The following is a 24,754-nucleotide window of genomic DNA, read 5'->3' as shown; positions in this document are numbered from 1 at the left end:
CTCATAATCCTGAGATCATGACCTGAGCCGAAATCAAGAGTTGGATGCTTAACTGACTAAGCCACCCAGGCACCCCTCCATTGGATATTCTTTCCTGCTTTGTCGAAGATTAGTTGACCATAGAGTTATGAGTTCATTTCTGGGCTCTCTATTCTATTCCATTGATCTATGCATCTGTTTTTGTGCCAGTACTGTACTGTCTTGATGATTACAGCTTTGTAACACAGCTTGAAGTCTGGGATTGTGATGCCTCCCACTTTGTTTTTCTTTTTCAACATTACCTTGGCTATTTGGGGTCTTTTCTGGTTCTATACAAATTTTAGGATTATTTGTTCTAGCTGTGTGAAAATGCTGGTGTTATTTTGATAGGGATTGCATGGAATATGTAGATTGCTTTGGGTAGTATAGACATTTTAACATTTGTTCTTCCAATCCAAGAGCGTAGAATTTTTTTCCATTTCTTTGTGTCTTCTTCAGTTTCCTTCATAAATGTTCTGTAGTTTTCAGCATGTAGATCTTTTACCTCTTTGGTTAGGTTTATTCTAGGTATCTTACGATTTTTGGTGCAATTGTAAATGGGATGGATTCCTTGATTTCTCTTTCTGCTGCTTCATTATTTGTGTATAGAAGTGCAACAGAGTTCTTCTTTTTTTAAATGCAACAGATTTCTGTATGTTGATTTTATATCCTGCAACTTTGCTGAATTCATGTGTCAGTTCTAGCAAATTTTTTCGGTGGAGTCTTTCGGGTGTTCTACATAGAGTATCATGTTGTCTGCAAAGAGTGAAAGTTTGACTTCTTTGCCGATTTGGATGCCTTTTATTTTTTGTTGTCTGATTGCTGAGGCTAGGACTTCCAGTACTATGTTGAACAACAGTGGTAAGAATGGACATCCCTTCCTGACTTCAGGGGAAAAGCTCTTAGTTTTTCCCCCACTGAGGATGATATTAGCCTTGGGTCTTTAGTATATGGACTTTATGATGTTGAGGTATGTTCCTTCTATCCCTACTTTCTTGAGGGTTTTTATTAAGAAAGGATGTTGTATTTTGTCAAATGCTTTTTCTGTATCTATTGAGAGGATCATATGATTCTTATCCTTTCTTTTATTTCTTTTCTCTTTTATTTATTTATTTATTTATTTTTATTTTTTATTTTTTAGATTTTATTTATTTGCGAGACAGAGAATGAGAGACAGAGAGCATGAGAGGGAGGAGGGTCAGAGGGAGAAGCAGACTCCCTGCCGAGCAGGGAGCCCAATGTGGGACTCGATCCAGGGACTCCAGGATCATGACCTGAGCCGAAGGCAGTCGCTCAACCAACTGAGCCACCCAGGCGCCCTCTTTTCTCTTTTAAAAAGATTTATTTATTTGAGAGAAAGAGAGAGAATGTGGGAGGGAGGGGCAGAAGGAGAGGGAGCAAGAGAATCTCAAGCAGATTCCCCGCCAAGCATGGAGCCTGATGTGGGGATCGATCTCAGCATCCTGAGATCATGACCTGAGCTGAAATCAAGAGTTGGATGCTTAACCAACTGAGCCACCCAGGCACTCTATCCTTTCTTTTATTAATGTGGTGTATTACATTGATCAATTTGTGGATATTGAACCACCCCTGCAGCCCAGGAATAAATCCCACTTGATCATGGAGAATAATCCTTTTAATGTACTGTTGGATTAGATTAGCTAGTACTTGTTGAGAATTTTTGCATCCATATTTATCAGGGATATTGGTCTTTAATTCTCCTTTTTAGTGGGGTCTTTGGGTTTGGAATCAAGGTAATGCTGGCCTCATAGAATGACTTTGGAGGTTTTCCTTCCAGTTCTATTTTTTGGTACAGCTTCAGAAGAAGGGGTATTAATTCATCTTTAAATGTTTGGTAGAGTTCCCCTGGGAAGCCATCTGGCCCTGGACTCTTGTTTTTTGGGAGATTTTTGATTACTGATTCAATTTCTTTGCTGGTTATGGATCTGTTCAAATTTTCTATTTCTTCCGGGTTCAGTTTTGGTAGTTTATATGTTTCTAGGGATTTATTCATTTCTTCCTGATTGCCCAATTTGTTGGCATATAATTGCTCATAATATTCTCTTATAATTGTTTGTATTTCTGAGGTGTTGGTTTTAATCTCTCCTCTTTCATTCATGATTTTATTTATTTGGGTCCATTCTCTTTTCTTTTTGATAAGGCTGGCTAGGGGTTTATCAATTTTGTTAATTCTTACAAAGAACCAGCTCCTAGTTTTGTTGATCTGTTCTACTGTTTTGTTTGTTTCTCTAGCTTTTATTTCTGCTCCAATCTTAATTATTTCCCTTCTACTGCTGGTTTTTGGCTTTATTTGCTGTTCTTTTTCCAGCTACTTTAGGTGTAAGGTTAGGTTGTGTATTTGAGACTTTTCTTGTTTCTTGAGGAAGGCCTGTATTGCTATATATTTCCCTCTTATGACCACCTTTGCTGCTTCCCAAAGGTTTTGGACTGTAGTGTTTTCATTTTCATTTGCTTCCATGTCTTTTTTTATTTCTTCTTTAATTTCCTGGTTAGTCCATTCATTCTTTAGTAGAATGTTCTTTAACCTCCATGTATTTGTGGTCTTTCCAAATTTTTTACTGTGGTTGACTTCAAGTTTTATAGTGTTGTGGTCTGAAAATATGCATGGTATAAGCTCAATCATTTTGTACCAGTTGAGGCCTGATTTGTGACCCAGTATGTGATCTGTTCTGGAGAATGTTCCATGTTCCATGTGTGTTCGAAGAGAATATGTATTCTGCTGCTTTAGGATGAAATGCTCTGAATATATCTGTTAAGTCCATCTGGTCCAGTGTGTCATTCAAAGCCCTTGTTTCCTCATTGATCTTCTGCTTAGATGATCTGTCCATTGCTGTGAGTGGGGTGTTAATGTCCCCTACCATTTTTGTATTATTATCAATGAGTTTCTTTAGGTTTGTTATTAATTGATTTATATATTTGGCTGCTCTGAAGTTGAGGGCATAAATATGTATAATTGTTAGATCTTCTGGTTGGATAGACCCCTTTATTATGATATATTGCCCTTCTTCATCTCTTATTATAGTCTTTGGTTTAAAATCTACTTTGTCTGATATAATGATCGCTACTCCAGCTTTCTTGTGATGTCTGTTAACATGATAGATGGTTCTCCATCCCCTCACTTTCAATCTGGAGGTGTTTTTGGGTCTAAAATGAGTCTCTTGTAAGCAGCACATCAATGGGTCTTTTTTAAAAAATCCATTCTGATACCCTATATCTTTTGATTGGAGCATTTAGTACATTTATATTCAGAGTAATTATTGATAGCTATGAATTTAGTGCCATTGTATTACCTGTAAAGTCGCTATTCTTGTAGATTGTCTCTGTCTCAGTTCCTTGCTAGTCTTTGTTGCTTTTGGTCTCTCTTTCCTGCTCAAAGGGTCCCCTTTAATATTTTTTGCAGAGCTGGTCTAGTGTTCACATACTCCTTTAGTTTTTGTTTGTCTTGGAAACTCCTTATCTCTTCTTCTATGCTGAATGACAGCCTTGATGGATATAGTATTCTTGGCTGCATTTTTTTTCCCATTTAGCATGTGGAATATATCATGCCATTCTCTTCTGGTCTGCCAAGTTTTTATGGACAGGTCTGCTGCTAACCTTATGTGTCTACCCTTGTAGGTTAAGGACCTTTTCTCCCTGAGCTGCTTTTAGAATTCTCTCTTTATCTTTGTATTTTGCAAGTTTCACTATGATATGTCTTGGTGTTGACCTGCTTTTGTTGATTTTGAGGGGAGTTCTCTGTGGCTCTTGGACTTGAATGCCTGTTTCCTTCCCCAGATTAGGGAAGTTCTCAGCTATAATTTGTTCGAATAAACCTTCCGCCCCTTTTTTCCTGCTCTTCTTCTGGGACTCCTGTGATATGATATTATTGCACTTTGTGGAATTGCTGAGTTCCCTAAGTCAGTATTTGTGATCTAATAGTTTTCTTTCCCTCTTCTTTTCAGCTTCATTATTTTCCATAATTTTATCTTCTATATCACCTATTCGTTCCTCTGCTTCTTCCGTCCTCATTGTGATTATATGCAGTTGGTTTTGCATCTCAGTTTTGGTGTCTTCTCTAGTGTCTTCTATGCTTCTTTCAAGCCCAGCTAGTATTCTTATGACTGTTGTTCTAAATTCTTGTCCAGATATATTGCTTATATCTGTTTTGAGCAAATTCCTGGCTGTGATTTCTTCTTGATCTTTCTTTTGGGCAGAATTCATCCATCTTGTCATTCTGTCTTTTGTGTGTTATGAAAGCTTGTTGTTTTCTGCTCCTGAGAGTAATACTATATTAAGCAGGGGTCATACACTGTCCAGGGCCCAGCAGTTCAGGAGGTGTTTCTGGTGTATGCTGTGTGCACTCTGCTGGTGTGTTTTGGTTGCTCTTTCCTGCAGGTCAGTCCTCTGAAGAGTTCCTCCTTGCTTGCAGTGAGGAATGTTTGGATCTTTAGGTGTGCTTTGATTTGTCTGTTAAGATAAGCCTGATTTAAAAAAAAAAAAAAAAAGCCTGATCCAAGAAAAGAGATAAGGAAAAGGAAAGAAAAAGCAAGCAAGCAAACAAAAAGCTATAAGCCTGATTCCAAAAAAGAAAGAAGGAAAAAAGAAAAAACAAAAACAAAAAAACCTGATCCAAAAAACAGGAAAAGGCAACAAACCAACCAACAAACGAACAAAAAACTATAAGCCTGATTTAAAAAAAGCAAGCAAGCAAGCGTGGTCCTATTTCCACCCGAACTGAAGCTGCTTTGGAGCGCTCTGTAATCAGTAGATGCGGGGGCCTGTGTTGGTCCTCTGAGGGAGAGGCCTGCTGCTCTGGCTCACAGTCAGACCTGCTCCGGTAAAGATGCCCCTGCGGGGCGCAGGGGTGCGGGGTTTAGTGTAAGGGACTCCAGCCTTCACTGGAGCTGCTGTTTCTCGCTGAAGTCTGTGCTGGTGGGCAGGGCCGGCAGATGGTGTCACCCTGCCCTCTCCTCCCCGCGGAGGGGAACGCGCTGCTGGCGCTGTTCAGGAAACCCTCACAGAAAAGCGAACAATCTCCCCTCCTGTGTCCCGGGCTTTCGTCAGGTCCCTGCCCTCAACCTGTCTGTGCCGGCCGTCGGCATGCCCGGCACCATAGTTCTGTGTTTTATCTCTGGCTGGCCCCTCGCATTCCAAACTCCAAACCTTAAAGGACTCGGCAAGGCGCAGACCCATTGCCCGCCCGGGAGGAGAGCCTCGCCGCACACACGGCGTCATTCTGTCCCAGAAAAGCAGTCGCAGGCCTGCTCGGGTGCCTGGAGTCTAGGGTGAAGCACAGCGGGAAGCTGGGACCAGCTTAGCTGCCCTCTGCGCATGTCTCTGTCCCCTGCTGTTGAACAGCGGCTCGGCAGTGCGCGGTGGGCCCTCTGTCCTTGGAGAGCACTCCACCCTCTTCCAAATGTCCTCCAGGGAGGGGAATGTTCTCTCCCAGTGCGACGCAGGGGATCCCCATACCGTGGCGCCTTGTGCAAACCCTACATGCTGCTCTCTCCCCTGCTTACCTGACTTCCCTCCACGAAAAGGGCTCCCTCCCTTCCATGGCACCCCGGCTTTTCTCTCCCCCAATTCACATCTCTGAACCTCGCATCTGCCACATTCTCTCCCTCCAATTGTGCAGATCGTTTTCTTAATCCTCAGATCGATTTCCTAGTTGTTCAAAATGATTTGGTATTGATCTAGCTGTGTTAGAGGGATGAGGCAAAGCCAGGGTCCTCCTCCTCCTCCCTCCCAAAGTTACACTCTTAATATTGAGGTTAGAGAAATGTGTTTCTGATGACCTTGTTTCCATTATTGATATATGTGTGTGTCCTTTAAAGGACAATAATGAACCTCAGCAGATAATTTTCAAAATATTTCTTATAAACCACTAGAGCCCAGCCTGATGAGGTTTCTCTACATTATTTGCAGAACTTCAGACTATCATGTGCTTATATCTGTAAATATTCAAGTGGTGTCATTGGGAGAAATTTTGATTTGTAAAAAGTTCCTGTAGAAATCTACTTGAAAACAATTTACATAGTTGTAAAAAAAATTCTCAGTGATTAAAAATGGCTAGAGAAGGGTGAGGGGTAGGTTCTATTTACTGGTTTCTTCTCAGCCCCTCTTAGAAGTCTCTGGCTTGTATTACTAAATGGCTACCTATGGCTTTACCTAACAGTTGTAACTTAAGGCCACCAGGGCTGATTTCTTCTGAGTGAAAGTTGCTGGATTGCTCTTTTCCCAATAAATATAGAGTCTGATTTATTTCATGTTAAGCAGACAAAGATTCCCTTTGAAACATGTAGTCTGACCACCAAACACTAGACTCATTGTCTCTGAAACAATAAGCGCCACATTCAGTCTTTAGAAATGGTGAGCGATTTGCTTGTATTCAAGAACCAAAGAAGTTTTACACAGTCAGAAAAGTGATGCACAGCTGAGTTTTCAATAATGCTAATACTGTGTGTATGAGTGCAGCTTAACACTGTGGTGTGTACCATGTGGTACCCTGGCTGGTAGATGCCACGCATGGATCAGCCTTGCACTGACTGCTCATGATAAATTATTTACAGTGTATGCCAGCAGAAACCGATCACTTCAAATGGAAGTAGAAAGGATTTCTATTTATGTTTCATTTTTGCATATGAGTATATAGAATTAGATTATATTTGTTATATATATTCCAGATGTTATGTGGCATTCAAAATTAGGGATTGCCTTGTGTCATGTTCTGCGGATGCCAACCCTGAACTGAGTATTTATGTGCAAGTGATTTATTTAGGGACTTGCTCTCAGGAGAAACAGGTAAGGGAGTAGGAGAAACGGATCAGTGAAAAGAAAGAATCCAAGCAAGGGTAAAACTTCTGGCACCATTCTAGCCTCAGCTGGATTGTACGGGAAAGCTTTGGAGAAAAATTATAGCTCATATTTTGTCCCAACTGGAAAGAGAGCTGGGCTTTCATAAGTCATTCAGTGGCTCAGAGCCACCCAAACTAAACCCAGTGTCTCAGATACTTTTGGCCTTTTGCACAGGCAGGCAGGCAAAATGGTGTCTGTGGCTGAGGGCAGTCTTCTGAAGATAGTCACCGATGGGGCCCAGGGTGGCAAAAGCACAAAGGAGCTGCAGATGGGGGTGGGTACAGAGAAATGGCCCAAGGGTTTCAAGGGGATCTGGGTTCAGTATCAACAGTTGGTTGCTATAGGGATTACTTATTAATTCTGATTAAATGATCCTTAGTCATTAAATAGTTCTTTTAGTGATTCTGATACAGTCCTTTTAAGAAAATTGTTAATAGGGCGCCTGGGTGGCTCAGTTGGTTAAGCGACTGCCTTCAGCTCAGGTCATGATCCTGGAGTCCTAGGATCGAGTCCTGCATCGGGCTCCCTGCTCAGCGGGGAGTCTGCTTCTCCCTCTGACTCTCCCCCTTGCATGCTCTCTCTCTCTCAAATAAATAAATAAGTCTTAAAAAAAAAAAGAAAGAAAAAATTGTTAATAGGTAAATTATTCTGATCAGATATTAGCTTAGCTAAGGGCTATAGTATAGGGAAGCTTTCTCATTATTTCTCAAACACACCAGATGTACTTCTTCTTCTTCTTTTTAAAGATTTGATTTATTTATTAGAGAGAGGGAGGGAGAGAGAGAGAACACAGGTGGGGGAGGGGTGCAGAGGGAGAGGGAGAAACAGGTCCCTGCAGAGCAGGGGGAGCCCAATGTGGGACCCTGGGATCGTGACCTGACCCGAAGGTAGTCACTTAACCAACTGAGCCACCCAGGCGCCCATCAAACACACCAGATGTACTTCCGTCTCACGGACTTTGTACCTGTTTCTTCTGCCTGGTTCTCACCCCATGGACTGATTTTTGGTAAAAAGTGAGAACATTATGACTTCGTGATAGAGGGATTGGCTATTTCACCCTGATCCAGTCTGGCCATCACTGACTAGACATTGTGTATCTCTTAATGTGATGCTGTATGAGGTATACAACATCCTTGTGAAGTATTCTTTCCCCAGACTATTTAAACAGAATCTGTTCAAACCTGTCCCTAACTTCCAGTGTACAATATAAATACTATCATTTTATACAGTCAATGTCTCTTGGGAACATTGGGTTTGCCCACCTTTTTATCACCTGTTTTGCTCATCCTCTCTTCTTGCATCTCAGCCATTTCACCAGGAATAATTTTCCTTCTAAGTATATCTCTTAGCACTGCACTGATCAATATGGTAACCACCAGTCATATGGATATTGAGCACTTGAAATATAATTATTAGTCTGAATTGAGATTTGCTGTTAGTATAAAGTGCATACTGGATTTCAAACACCTAGTATAAAAAAGGGTAAAGTATCTCATTAATGATTTTTATATTGATTATATATTGAAATAATTTTTTGATCTGTTAGATTAAATAGATCATTATTAAAATTAATTTTACCTTTTTTGCATTTAAAAATGTGGCTCTATACAAGAGCATTTAAATTTACATACTGCTCATTATATTTCTAATGGACAACTTAGTTTTAGAATTTTCTTTAATGATGGTCTAATGGCAGGTTCTTAAATTTTATTTTGTCTGAAAATGTCTTTATTTTACACTTGCTCTTGAAATCTTTTTTTACTGGATATATTTTGCTAGTTTTTTTCTCATACTGTTTCACTGTTTCTGGTTTCCATTTTTGCTGATAGGACATTAGTTAACATTGTCACTCCTTTGACACTGATTTGTCTTTCCAGTCTGGCTGTTGTTTGAAAAATCTTCTCCTGGTTTTAAATATTCCAATATTTCATTATGATGAAATCTAAGTATGGATTTCTTTTTATTTATACTACTTGGAATTCACTGGATTTCCCAAAACTTCTTCTGAGAAATTACCAGTCATTATCTCTTTAGATATGACCTCTTCTCCATTCTATTTCTCCCTTCCTTCTGAAATTCCAATTAGACCTATGTCAGACACTTATTTTATCTTTTTTTTCACCTACCTATTATGTTTTCCATATTTTTGTCTCTGTAAGGAGCATACTGCATTAATTCTTCATAACTACCTAACATTTTGCTAATAATATTATTTGTGTCTAATCTTCTGGTTCAACTTTTCCATGGAATTTGTTAGTTTCAGTGGCTTTATTAATATTTTTTGTTACTAGGAATACAATTTGGTTCTTTTCAGATTTGCTTATTTTTGTCTTAGTCTCTTCAGGCTGCTATAATAAAAATACCATCGGGTGGGTGGTTTAAATAACAAACATTTATTTCTCACAGCTCTGGGAAGTCTAAGATCAAGGTGCTGGCAGATTTGCATCTGGTGAGAGCCTGCTTCCTGGTTCAGAGATGGCTGTCTTCTCTCTGTGTCCTCACATGGAAGAAGGGCTGAAGGAGTCCACTGGGGTCTCTTATTTAAGGGCACTAATCCATTTTGAGGGCTCCACCCTCATGATCTAATTACCTCCCAAAGACTCCAGCTTCTAAAACCATCACATTGGGGCTAGGTTTCAACATAAGAATTTTGAGGGGATGCAAGCATTCAGTCTATAGTGTTTTTTTAATGGTCTCTTGTTCTGTAATCATATTTTATTTTTATTTTTTATTATTAATTTTTTTAACTAAAACAGTTGACAATTTTATTTTCACATTTCATGATACAAATGAAAATTGCTTTTTGGGGGGGTCCCACTAGTCACCTGCCAAAATTATTCTCTCTTTGATAGGAGGGGGGAGCAAGTCTTCCCTGTCCTGCTGTTAGAAAACACCAGAGTCACTGCACCACGGTCTCCTGGTGAAGTAGAACAAGTAATGTAAAATGGATATAAAGAGGCTCCCCTCTCTATCTGTCTGGTGGAGTCATTCCTGGCTGAATGGGCACCATCATGGGAACATGGGTAGGGGGTCTCATCATTGGGGGCCTAGGCATCTTTGGCATGTAGCCCCCCATAGGTGGCCTCATTCCAGGAGCAGGTCCCACTGGTGTCATCCCAGGAGGAGGAAGGCCCATCATTGGCATCATGGGAGGGCCCCCCATATGGGGTGCTGGCATCATACCAGGGCGAGGAGGAGCCACGAGACTGAGGGGAGGTGGGATCATTGCTCCTGCAGGAGGAAGAGCAGAGAATGGAGCAGGAGGTATCTTTCCTTGTGGATATGCAGCTCTGAGCCTACTCTTCCATCCACTTCTGGTAGTAGTCTTGCACATTCTTTTTGTGTCTCCTACCACTGCAGTGTGTCTTCCTCACAGATGGAGAGTCATGGGTGAGGTGTATATCACAGGAGTCACAATAAAACTTAAGCATGTTGCTCTGCAGGCTGTTGGTCATTCCGCCCCTCTTTTTTTTTTTTTTAAGATTTATTTATTTATTTGAGAGAGTGAGATAGAGCATGAGCGAGTGCAAGCAGGGGGAGAGGCAGAGGGCAAGAATCTTAAGCAGACTCTGTGCTTAAGCCCACATGGGGCTCCATCCCACGACACTGAGATCATGACCTGAGCCAAAAACCAAGAATTTGATGCTTAACTGACTGAGCCACCCAGGCACCCCCTCCACCCCCTCTTTAATCATATTTTTAACACTTCTTTATTGCTTTAAATATCTTAGTTCAATGTACTTTTTCATATTCTTTTTATTAATGTATTTTTTTAAAAGATTTTATTTATTCATTTGAGACAAAGAGACAGAGAGAGAGAGAGAGAGAGAACATGAGCAGGGAGAGAGGCAGAGGGAGAGGGAGAAGCAGGCTCCCCGCTGAGCCAGGAGCCCGATGTGGGGCTCGATCCCAGGACCCTGGGATCATGACCTGAACCGAGGGCAGACGCTTAACCATCTGAGCCACCCAGGCGCCCCAGTACTTTTTCATATTCTGTGTCTGATAATTGCAATATCTGAACTCTTTGAAAGTCTGCTTTTGCTCTCTATTATTACTGTAGACTGTCTCTTATGGTACCTTCTTTTCTTGTATATTTTGTGATTTCTGACTGTATGCTGTTCATATTTCTTGGAATATCTTCTTTGGGGGAAGTAGAATTCTTTGGGGCCTGTGTTGAGGGTGGGTTCATTTCAAAAGTATTTCTGTTTTCTTCTTTGAGGAACCCATGGGCACTAATAATATAGAACAACTTTAAAATTTCAGTTTCAAGTTGTCAGACCATTCAGTTCCTCAAAATTTCAGATTCCTGTAGGGGTCCACTTGTGGCATGAGTTTTCCTTTGAGTTCATCAGAATATCATAAATAGTAGTTTTATGGTTTCTTAAAAATAAAAATAAAGTTCAAAAAATACTTTTCAACTCCTTCTAATTCATGGTGAGGAATTTTACTTAGCCTTGGCATCCTCTGTACTTTCTATGACTTATTCTCATGGAGTTATCCCTAAATAGCATTTTATTTATTTATTTATTTATTTATTTATTTATTTATTTATTTATTATTTTTTAATTTCCTTTTTTTCTTTTTTTTAAAATTTAAATTCAAGTTAGTTAACAAAAATTTAAATTCAAGTTAGTTAACAGTTAGTTAACTATAGTAGTATTGGTTTCAGGAGTAGAACTTAGTGATTCATCATTTACATACAACAACCAGCGCTCATCTCAACAAGTACCCTCATTAATGCCCATCACCCATTTCACCCACCCCCTCACTCCCTTCCCCTCCAGCAACCCTCAGGTTGTTCTCTATAGTTAAGAGTTTCTTATGTTTTGCTTCCCTTTCTGTTTTTATCTTATTTTCCTTCCCCTTCCCCTATATTCATTTGTTTTGTTTCTTAAATTCCACATATGAATGAAATCATATGGTATTTGTCTTTCTCTGACTGCCTTATTTCGCTTAGCATAATGCACTCTAGTTCCAACCATGTTGTTGCAAATGGCAAGATTTCATTCTTTTTGATGGCTGTGTAATATTCCATCGTGTATATATACCACATCTTCTTTATCCATTCATTATGAGTTGATGGACATTTGGGCTCTTTCCATAATTTGGTTATTGTTGATAATGCTGCTGCAAACACTGGGGTGCATGTGCCCCTTTGAATCAGCATTTTTGTATCCTTTGGATAAATACCTAGTAGTGAAATTGCTGAGTTATACAGTAGTTCTATTTTTAAGTTTTTGAGGAACCTCCATACTGTTTTCCAGAGTGGCTGCATCAGTTTGCATTCCCAACAACAGTGTAAGAGGGTTCCCCTTTCACTGCATCCTCACCAATATCTGTTGTTTCTTGAGTTGTTAATTTTAGCCCTCTGACAGGTGTGAGGTGGTATTTCATGGTGGTTTTGATTTGTATTTCCCTGATGATGAGTGATGTTGAGCATCTTTTCATGTGTCTGTTGCCGTTCGTATGTCTTCTTTGGAAAAGTGTCTATTCATGCCTTCTGCCCATTTCTTAACTGGATTATTTGTTTTTTGGGTGTTGAGTTTGATAAGTTCTTTATAGATTTTGGATACTAACTCTTTATCTGATATGTCATTTGCAAATATCTTCACCCATTCCATCAGTTGCCTTTTAGTTTTGTTGATTGTTTCCTTCACTGTGCAGAAGCTTTTTATCTTGATGAAGTCCCAGTAGTTGATTTTTGCTTTTGTTTCCCTTGCCTCCAGAGACGTGTCTAGTATGAAGTTGCTGCAGCCCAGGTAAAAGAGGCTTTTTTTCTCTCTAGGATTTTGATGGTTTCCTGTCTTACGTTTAGGTCTTTCATCCATTTTGAATTTATTTTTGTGTATGGTATAAGAAAGTGGTCCAATTTCATTCTTCTGCATGTTGCTGTTCAGTTTTCCCAACACCATTTGTTGAAGAGACTGTCTTTTTCCCCTTGGATATTCTTTCCTGCTTTGTCAAAAGATTACTTGGCCATGCAGTTGTGGGTCCATTTCTGGATTCTCTATTCTGTTCCATTAAGCTATGTGTCTGTTTTTGTGCCAATACCATACTATCTTGATGATTACAGCTTTGTAATACAGCTTGAAGTCTGGAATTGTGATGCCTCCAGCTTTTTTTTTTTTTTTAAGATTTCATTTATTTATTCATGAGAGACAGACTGAGAGAGAGAGGCAGAGAGAGAGGGAGAAGCAGCCCTCCCCACTGAGCAAGGAGCCCGATGCAGGGCTCAATCCCAGGACCCTGGGATCATGACCTGAGCCGAAGGCAGACACTGAACTGACTGAGCCACCCAGGTGTCCTTGTTTTTCTTTTTCAACTTAACTTTGGCTATTCAGGGTCTTTTCTGGTTCCATACAAATTTTAAGGTTGTTTGTTCCAGCTCTGTGAAAAATGTTGATGGTATTTTGATAGGGATTGCATTGAATGTGTAGATTGCTGTGGGTAGCATAGACATTTTAACAATGTTTATTCTTCAAACCCAAGAGCATCGAGTGTTTTTCCAATTCTTTGTGTCTTCTTCAATTTCTTTCATAAATGTTCTGTATTTTTCAGCATATAGATCTTTTACTCTGGTTAGATTTATTCCTAGGTATCTTATGGTTTTTGGTGCAATTGTAAATGGGATGGATTCCTTGATTTCTCTTTTTCTGCTGCTTCATTATTGGTGTATGGAAATGCAACAGATTTCTGTATGTTGATTTTATATCCTGCGACTTACTTTGCTGAATTCATTCTGAATTCGTGTTCTAGCAATTTTTTGGTGGAGTCTTTCAGGTTTTCTACATAGAGTATCATGTCTGTGCAGAGTGAAAGTTTGGCGTCTTCCTTGCCAATTTGGATATCTTTTATTTCTTTTTGTTGTCTGATTACTGAGGCTAGGACTTCTAGTACTATGTGGAACCCTGTGGTGAGAACGGACACTGTTGTATTCCTGACCTTAGGGGAAAAGCTTTCAGTTTTTCCCCATTGAAGATTAGCTAAACAGCAGTGTATTTTAACCAATGAAAGTTTCCTTGCAAGGCTTTCTTTTTAGCTTGAGTGAAATTTTAAAATTATATTTGCAATAAGTTTTATAGTTATTTTCCACATTAAATTGTTTTTTATATGTACTGACAGCAGTGCCTTTAAATTTTGACTTTTGACTTCTCAAAGCCTCTTCAACTTCTTCAGCTGTAGAATGTACTTCAGGACATTTCTATCAAGGGTACATTTGTGGTATTTGTGCTGAATCCTTGCATGAGAAGTTTTTTCTGTTGGTTTTGTTTGTGAAGGAGAAGTTGACTAAGTTTGGGATTTTGGCTTACTAGGATTTTTCCCCTCAACATTTTACAGACACACCTCCATTTTCTTATGGAATTTAAACATATGATGAAGACTGAGGCAAACTTGAATTTTTTCCTTTCTAGGTAAGCTTTTCTTCTTCTTACATCTTACAGTACTTTTCTTTATCCACATAATTAAAATAGTTTGCCCTTTTGTGTCTAAAAAAGTTTCTATTTCAACAACTGTTCCTGGAACATGATGAACCCAGTTTTTTTTTTAATAGATTCAGGCCCCCCGCCTTTTTTAAGGATCCAGAAAATTTTTTTTCTTTCTTTTTTTTGTTTGTTTTAGGGTCCTACTATTTCTGACTTCTTTGTTCAAGACATTATCAATCTTAGGTTGGATTTTATTTCCTGTTCTTGTGTAAATGTCTGTTAAGCTCATATGGTCTAATATGTTGTTTAAGGCTGATGATTCTTCAGTAATTTTCTGTCAGGATGATCTAGCCAATTACATGTTCTTTTTAAAAAGATTTTATTTATGTGACAGAGAAAGAAAGAGAGAGAGTGGAAGCACAAGCAGGGGGAGTGACAGGCAGAGGGAGAAGCAGGCTCCTCAATGAGCAAGGAGCCCGATGCGGGACTCTATCCCAGGACCCTGGGATCATGACCCGAGCTGAAGGCAGATGCTTAACTGACTGAGCCATCCAGGCACCCCTAGCCAATTTCATGTTCTTAAAAATTATTATTTTTTCCTGTCAGAATTAAAATTTTTGTTCTCATTTCCTCTCTGTTCAGTGATACCTTCTCAAGTTTGTCTTCAATATTATTGTTCCAGGTACTCAATGTCACTTCTGCTTTTGACCTCTTGGCCTCCTTCAATGGATTTTTAATTTCATTATGACATATTGGACTTTCCTGCACGTTTTTCTAGTTTCTTCAGTATCTTCCCTCATTCAACTATATTCTTTTTTTTTTTTTTTTTTTGCTTTTTATACATTTTATACAAGGACCACTTCGGAAACAAACATATTATTTCCAGTCGGTTTTAGTAAATGGCAGTACCACCTCACATGCGACACCAGTTCAGGGCGAGAATTTTCTAATAAACCTTTTCCAATATTAAAACTGCTTCCTTTCATATCCTCCCCCAAAGTTCTACCCCGAATTGAGGAAGAGAGGCTGGATGGACCCTAAGCTCCTGGGGGAAATCCAAATTGATACGTTCCCTCTTTAAGGGAGATGGGACAAGAAAACCAAGTTCTAGCCCCCAAAGAAAGGCCTAACAAGCAATAAATACGTTGCTCCCCCCTTAAAAAGGAACTATTAGCCCACAAGGGTTTTCCGCTGTGACAGTGGCTCCCACGATCCGGCAGCAGAGAGCCCCCAGCCTCCCTCGACCACCAGCCGTAGTGAGCCCGGGCACAGTTGGCCTCCGCCATCTTGTGCATGTCATGCTTCTTCTTGATCACAGGGCCCTGGTTGTGAAAAGCCTCCAGCAGCTCATGTGATAACTTCTCCGGCATCAGCATCCGCCGGTGCTTCTTCTCCCGGCACTCAGTGATCATCCACTTCATGGCCAAGAAGCGACGACGCCGGTCGGGAAGTGGCACAGGGACCTGGTAGAAATGGCCGCCTCTGAGAATGGGCATCAGCCCTATCACAGGCTCACCGTTTTTCAGTGCTTGGTGGAAGATGGTGTAGGGGTTGCGCTCGATGGTTGCCTGTTCCTCGGCGGAAGCAGCATGGTACTTCTCAAACTGCTTCCTTTTCACAGCTTCCAGAGTCTGCGTCATGAGGGATCTGGCCAGTACTCTGTTTCCTCCTTTCATCATCATGTTGGTGAATTTACTGATCACGGGGTCTTCAAACACAGAGCTTGTTTTCGCTGCTGGGGCAGCTTTGATAAGCTGAGTCTTCCTGAGTTCCTTCCTGTTCATACTTCTCCTCCTCAGTCAGCTCAGCCAAGGCCTTGCGGTAATACTCCTTGCCAATCTGTGGATCCCTGTATTCAGGACCATAGCGGCTCCACCTCACCTGGGTTAGCCCTGGAAGCCGCGAGACAGCCCTCCGCAGGCCCAGCGCCAGGACCCACCACCCTTGCGCAGCCTTCACCGCAGGGGCAGCCGTGTTGGCGGGCTCAACTATATTCTTCATTAAAGCTTGCTATTTCTGTTTTACAAAGATCATAGCTTCTGTATCTTTGGGAAAAATAGTTGCCAGATTTTTTTCTGGTTCTTGTAGAAATAATTTTATTATTTTTAACAGTACTTCTATTCTGAGGTTTCCTGCCTTATGGTTGGCTCCCTTCTTTGTTGCGGTATATTTTCATTGATTCTATATTGATTTATTTGTTCATAAACTTTTTAATATTTAGATCTATCCAAGCATGACATGGTCTCCAAATCAGAGTAGAAGTTGTCAATATTCATGAGGTATTTAAAGGATTCAGATTTCCTTAGCACAAGTGTTTTCAAAATGTGGTCTACAGATTCCTAGATTTCTAGAAAGGTCTTTCTGGGCAGCCTCAGGGGTCAAGAATGAACACAAGCCCACCTATCTGGGTTCTCACCCTGAAAATAGAGCAGCTTACACATCAAGTTTCCGCATTAGAAATCATTTGAAGGAAGGAGCTAGCTGTTTAAGATATTTCTGAAAATTACTTTTTTGACGTATGAGTAACATCTTAGGCTAAGTCACTTTTGGAAGCTTTACTGTTTTAGGATATTAGGATACCAAAAAGTATGAAAGCTGAAGGAGATATGTTCCAGGAGAAAACAATGGATTAATAACTGCCTAAAGGAGTGGTGGGAGGGGCAAATGACCTAATAAGAGGAAATGGATGTAAATTACTTTTACAAAAACTAGCCAGCTACCATGAAGAAGTGCTTCACTAAATGAAATATGACTTGCAGGTGAACTCTGAGATCACGGGCAGGTCAGCCTAGGGGATGATGAAGTGGCAGCTCCTTTGGTTTCCACTCCTTTGTGACAGTGTCTAAAATATAACTGTTCCTCCACAGAATGCACAAGGATGTTGATAATTTCTGTTAAGGGCACACAAGGCACTGATTGGCTACAAGGAGGGCAGATGACTTGAGAATGCCCATGGCAGGGACATCAGTGGACTTCAGTGGGATTGAAGTCTCAAGATGGGAGATTATACTTAAGGAATATCCAGACCACTAAGAACAGAAGTGTTCATACCAGTGTGTTTATTATGTGATGGCGATTGAATGGAGTGAAAATACAAGATTAAAATTTGAGGAAGGGCCCAGAATGAACATTAGTATAGGGTTTGGAAACATGGTAGAAGACGTAGATGGGAGTGTAGTTTTGGGAGCTTGATCATTTCCTGCTTGGATCTTGTAATTAGCTTCTGCTGGAATCAATTTTATATGTGGGAGTCAAAAGCACATCTTGCATCTCTTCCCCATTCTCTGTGCTCTTCCCATCATCTCGTGTTTCATCTTACAGCTATAATCACATACCTTTAAAATGTTTTTGTTTAAAAACCTTTTCCTTTCTATGCAAAGGATTGATTTTTTTTAAAAGGGAATGAATTATTTAACATAAGACTTTTAGATAACCATGTATGTATGTATGTATATATGTATGTATGTATGCATATTTTGGAACACTATTTATCTGTAGAGAGTTTATGAATTGTAAGCTCTGTGGAGGCTAAGAGGCAAGAAATGATTTAGCTACCTAGAAGGAGATTGCCTTCAAGGCATGGGAAACTTGTTCCAAGAAGACTCTGCCTGATGTGTTGCATTGCAGTGCTCCCAGCCTGAAGCAGTTGAGGCGTGGGTTGGGGATGGGGGAGGATCAGCAAAATACCTGGGGATGTGGGCTCTCCTCTTTGAGAGGTCTGACTTCTCTGCTGAATGAGTGCTGGGAAGGCAATGAAGCCAGCCAAGCCCTCTGTCCCTCTGGCTGCGTCATTAGGAGGAAAGCGAGGCTGCCCATCTTGAGAACGCCTCTCTCTCAGGAGAGAACACTGCCACTGTCTCCAAAGGTGGCCCAGACTGCCCAGAGGCCCTGTTCAGCTGGAGTCATTTAGACCCTTCAGGAAAACCTCCCCACACTGCAGGGTGGCTTTTAGTAGCCTTTTCTGATATGGCACCACATAGCACATGGTGCCCCAACTGGGTCTGTGCAGCAGGATCTAGGAGTTTGTAGTTTAAGTAAGTATTCTGGTGATTTTGCTGTAGAGAGACCAGCACTCTTGCAAAAGATGTAGTTTAGAACTGCTGATTTAGTGCAAGACAACTGTGATATTGCACCTGCAGAAAGGACAAGCCTAGAAGTTTATGAAGTAAGTAGTTCTACTCACTCTTGAAACATGAACTTCCCTGGGGCACCCCCATAGAACTTGTGTCGTATTAGTAAGTCACTGTAATCCTTGACCCAGAATATCCACATACGTAGCAATAATGAGTTTCGGCCGTTCCATCCCTTTGTGTGCCTCTGTGTAAGAGACAGTGGGCTGCCTTTTGAGTATCTATTCTTCTCTGCTTCCTTGCCAACAGACCTGATTTTATTGATATTAGTCGTGTACCCACCTGAAACCATACAAATCTCTACCTTCCTTGATCATGGGGTAGCCTTTGACCTAATTCTACCCAATGAGATATAAGCAGCAATTGTCAGGTGAGGCTTACAGAAAAGTTACTTCAAAGAGCAGACATCTTTTTGTTCCATGCCCTTCCCTTTATTTCTCCCTGAAATGTAGACATGATGGCTGGAGGGTCACTAGCCATGTGGAAGGCATGAATATGAGGATGTTACCCAGAAGGACACTGGGTCCCTGGAGTAGTGCTGCCATGAAATCTTTGGGCTTCTTGGAACTGCCAACATAGCTTTAGTCTGCTTACCTCAGGACTTCACTTACATAGTGGAAAAAATAAGTTTCCAATTTGATTAACCCATTGTTTTTGGTTTTCTATTAATAATCACTAAAATAATTCTTAACTTTAATAGTTAAACAGTTAAAACCTCATAATATCTACATTATATCAGCATTTGCCTAATTTCTGGGGAAGCTTCTGGACAATCTAAAGCATCTCTAAGACATACATGTACCATTAATTTGTGCCCCAAGCCAAAGGACCACCACCTGTCAAGCCAATAGAGATCACCAATTCCGTGGCCTTTCAGCTCTAGTTGTGGCTTCTAGCTCTCCGTTCATATTCAGTGTGCCTCTCCACTCAGAAGCTTGAACACCCAGCTCTGATGCCTTATGATGGGAAACCCCAAGTGTATTGTGGGGAATGCCAGAACCTGGGGCCCTGGCTAAGAGTGACACTCATGGAACTCTGTATCCCACCTCGGGGATGCCCCTCTCTACTTAAAAGCTTCTGACTAGGTAAGCCCACCCAAGGAAACCTTGACTTTACTCCATGAGGAAAGGGTGGGTTTCAGCACATTTTTGGATTTCTGAGTTTAGGCACCTTTCCAGTCTAGCAGGCTGCAGTGAGCTTGTAAGACACGGGCGTAGACAAGAGCTCCTGTGTCAGGAGTTTGCTTCTTACTGTTCATTGCTTCACCCTTTTCTCCTGTCCCCATTTCTCTGATTTTCATCCTCTAGCCCCAGATCCTGGCTTCTGGCCATCCCTTGTTTTGATGTTCCATTCAGTCTCCCTTTCTCTGGCCCCCTGATCCCATTCTCCTGCTTGTCTCTGCGTCTGAGTGCTTGACTATAGTTCTGGGTAAGGGACATACTCATCCAGCTTTTGCCCCTTAGCATCTCTGCTGCTCAACCTCCCTATAAGCCAATAGCATTTAGGCGCTGAAACTGCTTAGGGAGGTAATGTATCCTCCCTATTCCTAGTTTTTTTTTTTTTTTTTAAGATTTTATTTATTTGAGAGAGAGAATGAGATAGAGCGAGCATGAGAGGGGGGAGGGTCAGAGGGAGAAGCAGACTCCCCGCTGAGCAGGGAGCCCGATGCGGGACTCGATCCTGGGACTCCAGGATCATGACCTGAGCCGAAGGCAGTCGCTTAACCAACTGAGCCACCCAGGCGCCCTGTTTTTATAAGATTTTTTTCCTACACGCTCCTCTTAGATTCTTTCCTTAGACCTTTCTCACACAGTCATTGGTAGAGTAAATTACCTGATTTAAGATTTTGGGAAAGGAATAGGGCATGCATAACTCAGCCCCTTATTTCCTTCCTTTTCTTAGGAGCAAACTGTCTGAAGGAAGCCCATGTACTGACCGGCTCCTCTGTGGTACACTCTACAATGGCTGACATTGTCCAGTTGGTCTGTGGTGGGGAGACAAGTCTGCCTAATTCTGGGGGTACATAGTGTATTAGCAAGTCCACTTGGCAGTTAGACCAAAAGCCATGTCCTTTCCTCTAGCCTTTGTCAGAAATAAAGGACATATTCCGGCCCACGTAGGCTCACTTTTCTGCCTCTTTCACTTGGCTGAGAATTCAGGGAGGAAAAGAGGAGTGCCATTTATTGGGTTCCCTCAATCATGCTCAATTCTATAATATATGAAGGCAGCTTTTCGAATAGTGTAAAATCATTTGAAATCCTAATGCATTATGCAGGTGGAGTGCAAATCCACATCTTCTTCTAAACCCTGAGCTTTTCTTAGTGCAAAAGAATATGAGCCAAACGTGAAGCATAACTGTGTGTATACTTGTACTTTGTGGTACACACAACTCGCTTTGCCAAGGGATTGTTACGATAGAGTGAAAAGGCCACATTATGCTGTAGTGGTGTTATGATATGGTGAAAAAGCAGGAGACTACGAATCAGAAAAACCTAAGTGTAAGTAACACTCCATCACTTAAGAGTTGAGTCACCTGGGCGCCTGGGTGGCTCAGTCGTTAAGCGTCTGCCTTCAGCTCAGGTCATGATCCCAGGGTCCTGGGATCGAGTCCCGCATCGGGCTCCCTGCTTGGCAGGAAGCCTGCTTCTCTCTCTCCCACTCCCCCTGCTTGTGTTCCTGCTCTCGCTATCTCTCTGTTAAATAAATAAATAAAATCTTAAAAAAAAAAAAAGAATTGAGTCACCTGAGACATTTTACTTGAGCTTTACTTATTTCTTCTTAAACGAGAACAACAATACCTAGCTCTTAAGATTGGAGTGATAAATAGTGTACTGGAAGGATTGCCATGTAGAAGGAACTCGGAAAGTGTAAGTTTCCACTTCCTGCGTGGATCCAAAGAGACACGTCTCCTGAGTTTCCCTGTAACTGCGTTGTTTGTGCTAAATTTGAATGCTTTCTAAATGAGATTCTACCATGTCTAATAAGAAATCTGGGATATTCTGCTTTATTCCCATTATCCTATGGAAATTTTTGAATGCGCTTTATAAAAATGGTTTCCCAAGGTGAAGGAGTAAATGATACTCATCTGCCAAACAAATTAGCCAAATACTATTGTTGTCCTTCGTACACGGCCAATTTTAAAGTAGATTTGGAAGATAGATTAAAACTGTCAAGTACAAAAAAGTCCCTTTAAGTTGATCTGAAGTTAAGTTGGACTTCACTGTGTTTCTTTTTATGTCAGTAGTTTATAACCTTTTTAAGTTTGCAATGTCATTTCCCCCCACCTTAGTTGTATCTTAGGTATCTCTCTGTTGAAAAGATGCATGTGCCATATTGATTGGTAGACCCCTTGCATACAATTTGCAGCCCTCCAGTTTCAGATCCCTTAGATTGGGAAATATTGCCTTTTGGGAGATGTTTTAGGGTTGAAAGAATCTTATTTAGATCAGGGAACTCCAATCTTTCCCTTGGCTTTATGCTGATTTATTTTTTCAGGACACTGTGCTTCCCCAAACTCCAGATGAATCCTCAACATTTGGATAATGGGCTCCAGTTTTGGCACCCTGAAAGGTTAAACATTCAGTTGGAGTCAGGTGGAAGGGCAATTTCATATCCTTCTATTTTATCTGAAATCTTCAATGGCACACAACTTCTCCCAGGTGTATCAGACAGTTAATGGGCTCATAGTTTGCTCTTTTCTTCAGTAAAAAGGTAAGTAGAGGATTACATATTGTCAGTTCAAAGTAATGACTAACAACACCTTCTTTGTGTATGTGTGTGAGGGAGAGGGAGAGACGGGGGGAAAGAGAGAGGGAGAGAGAGAGATGGAGGGAACTTATTGCTTTGTTTAATTTTGCTCAATGGGACCGATGATATGTAAAAACTGTTCTTCCTTTTATTATAACCCAAATGTTGGGGCCCATCTGAGAAATTCATACATCTAAAAATCAAAAGAAAATACAAGTCTAACTCAAATACATTAAAAGACGATGTTGATTTTTACTGTTGTTTTATTATGGGTAAGGAAGACGGTGTTTCAATGTACACCTTAGAATAAAACTTAAAAGTCCTCCTCAAGCATGTTTTCTCCCTAAAGTTTCACTCCATATGATGGCTCCTGTATATCTCCCTTTTCTCTTTTTCTTCCTCACCGTCTGCCTGAAGCTCTTCATCTCCTTTTTATCCCTCATAGAATTCTTCCAGCATATCTCATTCAGGCACCCATCAAGAAAAGGGCCACCTGAAGGCAGCGAGCCAAATGAAAACCCCATCCTGATCATCCTTGTCCCCTAGGCATGCCCACTGGGAGCCTCCATTCATCTTAGTATATCATGGAATAGCACAGTGGAAAGGAACAAGCACTAAATTAGGACTCGGAAGACATCTGCCACCAGCAAGTGGGGTGTCTTCAATAAAATTTTTAACTGTTTTTTTAAAAATTAAAAAAAATTCTTTAGAGAGAGCGAGTGTGCAAGTGGGGGCAGGGGGAGAGGCAAAGGGAGAGGGAGAGAAAGAATCCCAAGCAGGCTCCATGCCCAGCACAGAGCCCGACACAGGGCTGGATCCCACGACCCTGAGATTATGACCTGAGCTGAAATCAAGAGTCTGATGGTTAACTGATCAAGCCACCCAGGTGCCCCTTCAATAAACTTTTTTAATCCCGAGCCATCTTCCTCATTCTAAAATGGGACTAGTAATACTCACCTTACCTACCTCAAAGGGCTGTATGAAGATCAGTTCAGCGATGCATTTACTGAAAGTAGTTTAAGAATTAGAAACCAGTCTGACATTACTATGAGTTCTAGAATGAGAGGGTGACAGTTGGAGGGGGCAGGTCTTAAGAGTTATCTAGTCCTACCCTTCACTTTAACAATGGGGAAATTAAAACCCAGAAAGGGTCATGACTCACTCAACGCCATCGAGACAGGTAGAAGCAAAATCAGGTTAGAGACAGTATTCCCAATGTTAGAATGAGTTTTCAACTGTTCAGTAATGAATCAACCACAGATTGATCAACTGGCTGTCAGTGCTGGACGTACTGTCAGTAGATCAAGGATGTGATGGAAGAATGGAGATAGAGACATTGCTGATAGTAGACAACAAGGGAAAACAACATGAAATAGGGTGTAGGAAAGCGTGATGAGTTGTCACAAGAGGTTCGCTGGGGACTTGAAGGAGTCAGTAGCATTTGTTATTCTACCTCGTCTAAAATGCTACACAAAGATATGTTTTGTTTGGAGTATCTATTTATTTTGAATGATTAATGATAGATTTTCCACACAAATTGGATTATCTAATTCCCAGTCTTAATTATGGCTATATAACAGCTGTGGATATGTGTCAGAAATTCATTTACTGGAATGAGAAAATTTCCCTTCTCCATGAGTCATGAGAATCTTCTTTCCACTGGAGTTTTATTTTGATGAAGCCAGGGATTAAGCAATTGGTAAGTTATTTGGTTCATGATGTCCAGATTCTCATAATCTGCCTACATGTGTTCTTTATCTTTTAGACTTGGGTTCTCTATCACTTGTGTGAATAAACCTCAGATGAAGCAGATGGCTAGAACATTCTCTTCCTTGTAACTGGCAATATCTAGAGAGGTCTGATAAAGAGATAGTGCTGGGCAAAGAGCTGGCACTCTGTAGACATCAGATTGATTATGTGTTAGGAATGAAGTTAGCTTGTTTACTCTTATTTCTTTTCTTTTCTTTTTTTTCCATTTAAATGTCACATGGTGTGTGTTCTTAAAGCTAATTCTATATTCACGTGTTACCATTTTTCTTAAGCAATTTCTTCAAGGGAAGTTTCATTACCTCTTTCTTTGAAATGATACTCTCCATCTGTTTTTATTGGCAACACAAGGAACAGTTTCCAGTACCCAATTAAATTTATGCAAGCTGACTTTCATTAATATGTCACCAAACATTTCTAGCTGTTGTGCATTATTTACTTAGAGAATAAAAAATCAAGGTCCCTTGATAGTCATTTTCTGAACTTTCTGGAGTTTACATATATCATGAGGCCCTTCTTTAGAGATACTAATGCTTTTTTCTTGTTATGGAGAGAGCAGTGTTTAATATGACTGACTGTTCCTTGGAGAACTCTGTGTTTAATAGGTGATTTAATAAGCTCATTCAGGTTCTTACCATAAGTAGATGGCTGTGGTCAAATTGTGTCACTGTAATACACATTCATGGATTAGACTAACTTCTTGTAAGATTTTGAAATTCTTATGTCCAAAGCATATTTCGTTCATCACATCCCAAATTCTTGAACCTGTTCTCAGGATGGACTTACGCACAATATGAATTTATCTGCTCATTG

At 40.6% G+C, this 24,754-nt stretch overlaps 1 protein-coding gene across 1 annotated transcript; it reads right to left on the bottom strand.

Annotated features, from left to right (window-relative positions):
- Positions 1 to 9,920: 9,920 nt before the first annotated feature.
- Positions 9,921 to 16,298, bottom strand: LOC110581696 (28S ribosomal protein S7, mitochondrial-like). Its single transcript, XM_044920422.1, is given in 3 exon segments — positions 9,921 to 10,104; positions 15,477 to 16,075; positions 16,077 to 16,298. Coding segments are annotated over 3 exon segments (1,005 nt in total).
- Between the last annotated feature and the right edge of the window lie 8,456 nt (positions 16,299 to 24,754).

The sequence above is a fragment of the Neomonachus schauinslandi genome, chromosome 13 (assembly GCF_002201575.2).
Source record: "Neomonachus schauinslandi chromosome 13, ASM220157v2, whole genome shotgun sequence".
Taxonomy (NCBI): domain Eukaryota; kingdom Metazoa; phylum Chordata; class Mammalia; order Carnivora; family Phocidae; genus Neomonachus; species Neomonachus schauinslandi.
Note: the sequence above shows the minus strand (reverse complement) of the source record. Positions and strands in the feature narration are given on the sequence as shown.